Consider the following 8,302-nt stretch of genomic DNA (forward strand, 5'->3'; position numbering starts at 1 on the left):
CACACATGGCCGTAGCTCAGTGAGCTCAGCCTTCCAGAAAATCAGGCACAAAATTTCACAAGCAAAGAAATCTCAGCAGCTGGGGCCACGGTAGCCCGCAGGTGACTCGGTCCTCGCACTTTCTCACATGGCCGAGGACTTGCGTAGCTCAGTGAGCTCAGCCTTTTAGAAAACCAGGCACAGCGGGGTGTGTGTGTGAGAGAGAGAGAGAGAGACTTAGAGTTGTGCTCTTTTGCCAAGTCTGAAGGGGGGTTGGGGAAGAGAGAGAGAGAGAGAGAGAGAGAGAGAGAGAGAGAGAGGGGGGGGGGGAGGGAGAGGAGTATACTCGCGCTTTTGTTTGTCGAGTGTGAGAGAGAGAGAGGGGGAGAGGGAGAGAGCTTGTGCTCTGTAAGTCGAGAGAGATATGGAGACGGGGAAGGATGCTTGCCTTAGTGGCACTGGTTATGGCATGCTTCTGGTGGAGAGGAAATCCTGGAACGATGAGGAAGTGCAGGAAATGGTAAGAAAGGAAGGCTTTCACATAGTAGAAGAGACGGATGACTTTGTCGTATTGTTGCCGGCTGCGACAGTCTCGGATGAGGATGTGCGAGATCAAGAAGAGATCAATGCCATTACCACATGTGCCCTTGATATTGTAGACTGGGCCACTGATGCTAATTATCGCGCCGGACCGGGAGCTGCTCAAGGTAAAAAAATAAATAAATCTTTTCTCTTCGTTTGCTGTAAATAAAGATCAAGAGTGCAGTAAGGACGTTGAGGAGGAGATCAATGCCATTACCGCATGTGCCCCTGATATTGTAGACTTCGAGCTCTATGACGACTGGGACACTGAGAAGGATGTGCAAGATCAAGACGGACCGGGAGCTGCTCAAGGTAAAAAAATAAATAAATCTTTTCTCTTCGTTTGCTGTAAATAAAGATCAAGAGTGCAGTGAGGACGTTGAGGAGGAGATCAATGCCATTACCGCATGTGCCCCAGATATTGTAGACTTCGACCTCTATGCCACTGAGGAGGATGTGCAAGATCAAGACGGACCGGGAGCTGCTCAAGGTAAAAAAACAAATAAATCTTTTCTCTTCGTTTGCTGTAAGTGCAGAATGTGTGCTCAGCTTGCTTGATGACCTGTAACGGTCTGTCGAACTGGAGAGGACTTCGTCTCTCGGTAACCCGTGACCTGCGAGAATTATGACCATGGGTCACCAGATTCTGGGCAGCCTGCCGACTACGCCAGTGGCCTTTGAGCAAAGATCCTCACTACCTTGATTGCAAAGATCAATATTGATGGACACGCAAAACGTTATTGAAGGTCCCTCCCTAATGGTCAAGATTGTTGCATCTACAGTGGAGGGGTGGGAGTCAGGGCTCGAAAAAAACTATTTTCTCAAAATTTGAAAAACCTTAATATATAAAATTAAGAAATTATCAATAAATTTTTTTTATTTTTGAAGGTATTTGTACTATATTCCGTCAAATTTTCCAACCATCGGCACATTTCAGCTGTTTTTGTGAAGGTATTTTTGAAGGTATTAAGAAATTATCGATAAAGATTTTTTTTTATTTTTGAAGGTATTTGTACTATATTCCGTCATTTTTTTTAAAATTTTGAAGGTATTTGTACTAAATTCCGTCAATTTTTTTTTAATTTTTGAAGGTATTCGTACTATATTCCGTCAAATTTTCCAACGTCAAAATATCCAGGTATACTTTAACGATAGAAGTCACGGCCGTGTATTGTACTTTAACGATAGAAGTCACGGCCGTGTATTGGAAGGTGAGATTACACTAAACCCGGGTTTTTCTTGAGCACTGGTGGGAGTTGGGTTCTTGTTGGGTGCATTAATATGCTGGTATCCCCAAGGGAGCCAGTCCTCGGTCCTCTTGTGGAGTTTAATAAAACAATCAGTGGTCCAAGCAAGACTGGACCAGCGGAGCGCTAGTAGAGGTCCAAGCAAGACTAGTCTTCAGAATCTCTATTTGCGCTGCGTGAGTACGCCTCGTCTTCGTAATGTTCTCTGAAGTTCCTGTGTGAGTAATCATAAAGTTGGCATGCTTTTCAGTTCCATGCAGCTTGACTCAACCAGGAGGCGTGTTGTCTGCTGCTGAGTGGGAGTTATCTGGAGATAGGAAACTAGAAGATGTCGGGTTGAAATGCTTGCGTCTGGATGCGGAGCTACTATCTGAAGTAAGCGCGCCCCGCACAATCTTTTACAGGTAATATAAAATTTGGAGAGAGAGAGAGAGATTATCATTGATCACTTATAATGACTCTGAATCGATGATGGTCATGATAGGTATTAGAAAAGCATATGAGCCAGCAATAGTGTGTTTATACCAGCTACAAACAACAAAGTTTGAATCATTTGGACTTTGTCATCTTGAAAGGCCCCAAGAAAATCACAAAGAAGTTCTTGGGCTGCATACTTATAGCGTCAGTGCACCACTGAGAAGATAGAAGGTCTTCAAATGTATGAGAAATTAGATAACCTACATGTATTCCTCCCATCCAAGACACTAGAAGAGTGGGTATCATTACTGTCATATCGAGCATCAAGATGTAATGCTGAAATCCAAGAAGATGCTTAAAAGGCAAGTATCAGCATTCATAACAACATTGCACATACACAGTCAGTCTGACACAAAATAGTAGGCATCGTAAAGAATGTGATAAACATGGCCATTTCTTGGGCATACGCACACATCTGCTTATAAAATTCTTTGACAAAAAAGATCTTTACAGTAATGTGCAAAAAGAATTCTAGAAAAAATATCATCTAGAGAATAATGCGAGCTTACGCCATGGCGGGTTCGAGTCGATGTATTACTCAAATCCGAGGAGCTGCTCGTTAGGGGGGTGAGAGATTTCCTCATTGTAAGATTAAGCAAAGCTGATCCTCAGCTGGTCCTTTGTTGGAAGTACTTCAGAATAATATAAATTGATTTTGAGTGTTATAGAGAGTAACCGAGAGCTCTGAAAAGACCTCCATGTGTCAAGGAACCTGGAGCAAAAGAAGAAGCTAAAACAAAGGAGGAGCACTTATTTGATATCAAGAAGCGACAACCCAAGTGAGGCTCACTTGAACTACCTTACAGATGCCTACAAGTGGTATGAATCTTTGTATACAACATATCATTATTAACACAGAGTTTATTGATATTATTGCAAGGAGATGAGCAATAACACATGGAAATTGACACCGTCTCCCTAGGTCTAGAAAACAGCTCTGGCCGGTTAGTCAAAGACAGTTGCTGCGATTTATCTCTAGGGTTAAAAGTCCCAATTAGCAAGCACCCCCTAGTGGCCACCCATCTCCCATGGAGACTTTAGTTGGAGTATTCTTGGTGTCACTGCTTAAACCTTAAATTATTCAGCTTGAAGATGAAACCCAAAAAATATCAAATCCTGTCTATGTTATATTCCTTCAAAAAAATCTGAGCATAAATCTTTTTTCAGATTTGAATACTGACTGGAAATGTGAAATCCCCACCCCCAAGTCCCTCGGCATGTCTTCCACTCTGTTGCTATGATTGTTCATAAGATTCCGAGGACATTATCTCACTGTTTTCAACCACATTAGCTAATGTAGGATACAGAGCTGGTTCAAACTCTGATGAGCTGGTTCTAAGTTCTAACAGTGGGTTCTGTAACTTGTCATGATTGATGACTGCAACTGCACAGTTTTCAAGGGCATGGTAACTTCTAATCTCGTGATGTGATACAGAGAAGGTAGAAAGCAAGTCAAGGACGTGACACTAAGCTTGGGGGCATTTAGCGTCACCCAAGAACCAACCTCAGCCCATGGAGACACGAGGCGTGTTGTGCACCGAGCAGAAATCATGTTGACACCTGAAGGATCATGGGGAGGAGACAATGAATGCCTGTTTTTGAAGGTGTTCCCCAATGCGACAACTGGAGTGATGCCAATGATAGTGCAAAAGACCAGGAATGTGTCAATCACTGTTTCCCCTGCTCAGATCGCGAACCCGGTCCAGATCGCGGCATCGCAGACACAGGCCTCGACACGGACGGTGTGGCAGCAGAAATGGTCGGGCGTGCCCGACGTCGAGAATAAGTCGGCGAAATGGACGTGGTCCATTTATGCTTATAATGATGGGAGGCCCTTCAATCCTACCAAGACAGACCTGATGATGAGGCTACGTGCTGGAAGGCTCTCCCAGACTTTTCTTGACCAGCTGTTGGCCCCATCCTTAACTCAGCCTACATTCCAAGTATCGCCTGAGGATGTGAAGGCCACTTGGACTGTGGATACCGAGCAGCTCAACGTCTCTGAGCTTGCGTTCGCCACAAGAGTCACCCTTTACACGACTGCTTTCCGTCGTATCAGCGTTCTCAAGGGCTGTGTTAAAATATTGCGTGAGAAACCTGAACCGCAGCACATAGCCATATATCGTGGAAAGATGAACGTATCCATTGGGTCTTCTCAGTCCGGGCTTCTTATTGAGTAATGAAGATTATGTACTCGCTAAATACATATGTTTGAATTGAATAGAAAAACGAGTTGCAAATTGCATTGTAAAAGGATGTTCTGCCTTGTTGAGTAAAAGACACGAATAGAGGATTCCAAATGCTGACCACCAAGAATGCCCCCTCTTATGTGCCATGCCACTCCCATGCAAAACAAATGTTTAACAAAGGTATGTGATGTTGTCTCTCATCTCCCTTGAAATCCTTGTCTGCCATGTACATATGCATACATATATATACAGTACATACATGTGAATCCTTGAAATCCTTGTCTGCCATATGTAAATAGAAAACATGTAAGAAGATTTCAAATTTATTTGAGTTTACATTTATGGAAATTCTGCACACATACATATGCATACATATATATACGGTACATATATACGGTACATACATGTGAATCATGCTAGCAACATTGTTCCTATTTGAAATAAAAATAATTCTTTCAAAACTACTTCTCTAAGAAGGAATGCTTTAAGTATTTTACTCTATTGATTAGGAGGAAATAAACGTCTTAAGGAGCTAATTCCTACTAGGGGAAGGTTATGCCGAGAGAGAGAGAGAGAGAGAGAGAGAGAGAGAGAGAGAGCACAAAAAATGTGTGAATTTGCATGTATGCGTGTGTAAGAAAAAAGGTTTAAAAGAGGAAAATAGAAAAACAAAGGGCAAGTGTGAAGGGCAAGAATTTTCATGTAGGCTTTTGTATGTAAAAAAGAGTGTGCGTGTCTCTATATGTGTGTGTGTGAGTGAGAGAGAGAGAGAGAGGGAGAGAGAGTGCAATTTTTTGTATGCATGCAAGTGAGGAATCTGTGTGTAATACTGTGTAGGTCCTAAACATTCCCCTCGAATGTTTTCATGTGTATAGAAAAATGTTGACCTTTTAAAGGTTTGACCAGAACTCCCTGGACGGTAGGAGTCGGGACCAAAAAGAAATCGAGGGATCGCTTTGAAAGTTTTGAATACTAAGGCTCAAAAAAGAATCTACAATGCATTCATTTTTTGGGATTGACAACACATCTTACCACTCCTCTCTGTCTCCCCCCATACATTACTTCTCTTTGCACTTTGGATTTGGTTTTGTTTTGGATTGCTAATGATAGAATATTGTGTTTGTTATGGAGTGTGTATTTGATCTCTATTCTCTGCTTGCGTTGAGCAGGTAGTCATGTCTTCCAGTTCTTGCCAAACTTAAAAAAATCTTCTTGTTTGGATGATGGATCTCTTCTTGCATGTGTTTTACATGAGTCAAAACAATTCATGACAAGCCACTCTTATCCTTTTGCAATAGTAAGGTAGGGAACCTTTTAATTTGCAACTTGTTTAAATAAAGGTAAGGCAAATGCCTTACCTTTTTAATGTGCTACCTCCAATAGGTGGTTGGAGTGGCATAAGCCGATGAGAGATGAGAGTTCATGGCTTCAATCTTCCTCTATCAATAGAACTTAAATTATATCATGCTTGATGTGTCTCGTAAAACAAGAGCGAAGAGAAGTTAATAATATTTTATATCTTAAGATATTTTTGATTTCTAGGTTAAAAAATAGCAATTTTAAAGCTCGTATTATGAAAATGATCTCTAAACATTTTGTAAAACCATGTGTTAGAGATTAAAAGTTGTTAATGTTATGTGCATGTTGTTGAAATTTGAGCAAAATGATGAGCTATGGTGGATCAAACACTAGAATCAGCATAATTAACAAAGTGATTAGCAAGTGATTAAGACGTAATTAGTGAATAATTAGCACATAGATTAATGTAGGCATGGATACTCAAAAACCAGCAAATTCTCATTAGGGCTATGCCTCAATTTATAGAGTTTACATCAAGCATCTAATCCCATTGATTTCTCCATGATTCACTCCCAGAATATCTCCACCTTTTGCCTGATTCTCTCCACCTCTTCTCTTTTCCCTGAATATCTCCCAGAATATCTCCACACTCCTAAATTCCCTCATGCTACCCATTATTCTCTCCCAGTAGATTCTTCTAACCTTTTCACAGGTTCTTTCACAATTACATCTCCTCTTTTACAGCCTCTATCCAAGAGCTTGTTCCCACACACACCCTATTCACTTGTATATTTCAACACCTCCCCTCAAGTGAATAATCCTAACACACCTGGACCCTGTATCAAGTTTCCCTCTTACTTGATAGCCCGCGACCAGTGCCTCAAGTCCCTAAACTCCATAGTCCTTGACACTCTCTCTCACTATGTGTCCAAGGCTACTATAAGTGCCCGCGACCTTGACTAAAGTGCTCACACATACATCTACCACTTGGCCTACATCATCGGTGGCTCAGAGGTGGTTTTACTTTATTGGGGCAGGTTACATTGGGTTGTGGGTTCTCTCTCTCTCTCTCTCTCAGAAAAGATGATCCGACTCCACTTCTCTTGGAGCCTCCATGAAGTTTGCCGATGTCGTTCCTTCTTCACTGGGTTTGCTGTAGCAGTCTCTCGCCATGTGTCCTGGCTTTCCACATTTGTGGCAAGTGAAGGTCCTCCCTCCTACTCTGCCTCTTCCTCGTCCTCGTCCTCGAGAGAATCCTCCTCGGGTGAAGAATGCTTTTTCCTCTCCTGCTGTTGAGTCGAGCTCTTTCTTCTCTTTGCCTCTGCTCTCTTGCTCCAGTAGAGCTGCTTCTATCTCATGTATCTTCAGTTCAGGTACATTCTTTAGTGTTGCTACAATGTTTTCATAATCTCCTTTATCCACACTCTTCAAAAGTACAGCTAATGCTTCATCATCTTCTACCTTTTTGCCAATAGCTGCCAGCTGTTGCTTAATGCTTTTATATTTGTTCAAGTGTGTGATTAAGGGTTCACTTTCCTTCATGTCCAATTTGTAAAATTGCATTAATAGATTTATCTTGGAATTTTTTGCTTGTGTACCAAATAATTTATTGAGTTCATCCCATGCATCTTTTGCCCACTGTATCCCTGTGATATGATGAATGATCTCATCATTTAAACTGAGTGCAATAAGCCCCAATGCTTTTTCATTCCTACTCTTCCACTCATTTTCCCCTCTCTCTGGGCATTCATCTCTCCCTTCAACTAATCCCCACAGATTTTTCCTCATCAGCAAATACATGGTTTTTGTTTGCCATGTATAAAACTGTTCTCCATTAAATTTGGCTATTTCCTGTGCTGAATTCATGGTGATGTGAAGGGGGTCTTACCTCTTGATCCAAATTCAAGATTCAAGGGCAGTGTCTACCCTTTTACAACTCAATCTGGTGTTTAATAGATGATTACAATAATTTTATCAGCATAAAATCACCAGAAATTACATTAAATTGAGAGTAACCAATTTGTACGGGATGGTTGGAGTATCAAACCAACTCCGATTTGCAATCTGAAGCTTTAGGGATCTGTATCAGATACCTAATGGTTAATTTGAACCCTCAATTGCACCAAAGTACAGTGATTAGCACTGATTAATCACTGATTAGCAAATTAATGCTCTGGTTTGTGTGCAGAAAACAGAGTATGCGGGGAGCCCAGATCTGATGCCTTCCACTTCAAATGAGCTCAAATGCTTTGAAAGGCATCAATAGCAATGAGTCTAGTAGAGGATTAAGCCAAGAAACATAAGATTTGACCAAATAATGAAAGCTTAATCTCTATTTTACCAAAGTCACCTGTAGATTTGATGAAGAGCTTTGATCTCCCTGTAGACTTGATGAAATTGATTTCTGTCTTCACCAGCTTGTAGAGCATGCTTGATTACCCTTTGTGCTAAGAGGAATTGAAGACATTTGAACTGAGCAAAGAGAAATCTTAATTCTTCTGCAGAAAAACGGCGCCCAGCAATTAGCGA

The 8,302-nt window shown here is 41.4% G+C and overlaps 2 protein-coding genes across 2 annotated transcripts; both read left to right on the forward strand.

The window, feature by feature from the left end:
- The first annotated feature begins 307 nt into the window (after nt 1–307).
- Nucleotides 308–954, forward strand: LOC147614634 (uncharacterized). The gene is made up of 2 exons (XM_086779709.1): nt 308–686; nt 802–954. The coding sequence occupies exons 1-2, from the start codon at nt 404–406 to the stop codon at nt 915–917; spliced, it is 399 nt and encodes a 132-aa protein (XP_086635835.1). The 5' UTR covers nt 308–403; the 3' UTR covers nt 918–954.
- A 46-nt stretch (nt 955–1,000) lies between these two features.
- Nucleotides 1,001–4,596, forward strand: LOC147614635 (uncharacterized). Its single transcript, XM_086779764.1, has 5 exons — nt 1,001–1,051; nt 1,450–1,512; nt 1,653–1,772; nt 2,043–2,212; nt 3,721–4,596. Exons 1-5 carry the CDS (start codon nt 1,001–1,003, stop codon nt 4,463–4,465), a joined length of 1,149 nt encoding a protein of 382 aa, XP_086635890.1. The 3' UTR covers nt 4,466–4,596.
- The last annotated feature ends 3,706 nt before the right edge of the window (nt 4,597–8,302 follow it).

This window comes from Cibotium barometz, chromosome 41 (genome assembly GCF_041138505.1).
Source record: "Cibotium barometz isolate CiBa-2024 chromosome 41, ASM4113850v1, whole genome shotgun sequence".
Lineage (NCBI taxonomy): Eukaryota > Viridiplantae > Streptophyta > Polypodiopsida > Cyatheales > Cibotiaceae > Cibotium > Cibotium barometz.

Bases quoted from the DNA above. Each gene is read 5' to 3' on its own strand.
- LOC147614634 (XM_086779709.1), top strand. From the start codon at position 404: ATGGAGACGGGGAAGGATGCTTGCCTTAGTGGCACTGGTTATGGCATG. The intron at 687-801 runs GTAAAAAAATAA...CTGATATTGTAG, and splicing joins CGGACCGGGAGCTGCTCAAG to ACTTCGAGCTCTATGACGAC.
- LOC147614635 (XM_086779764.1), top strand. From the start codon at position 1,001: ATGCCACTGAGGAGGATGTGCAAGATCAAGACGGACCGGGAGCTGCTC. The intron at 1,773-2,042 runs GTGAGATTACAC...GTAATCATAAAG, and splicing joins TCACGGCCGTGTATTGGAAG to TTGGCATGCTTTTCAGTTCC. The intron at 2,213-3,720 runs GTAATATAAAAT...GATGTGATACAG, and splicing joins CCCCGCACAATCTTTTACAG to AGAAGGTAGAAAGCAAGTCA.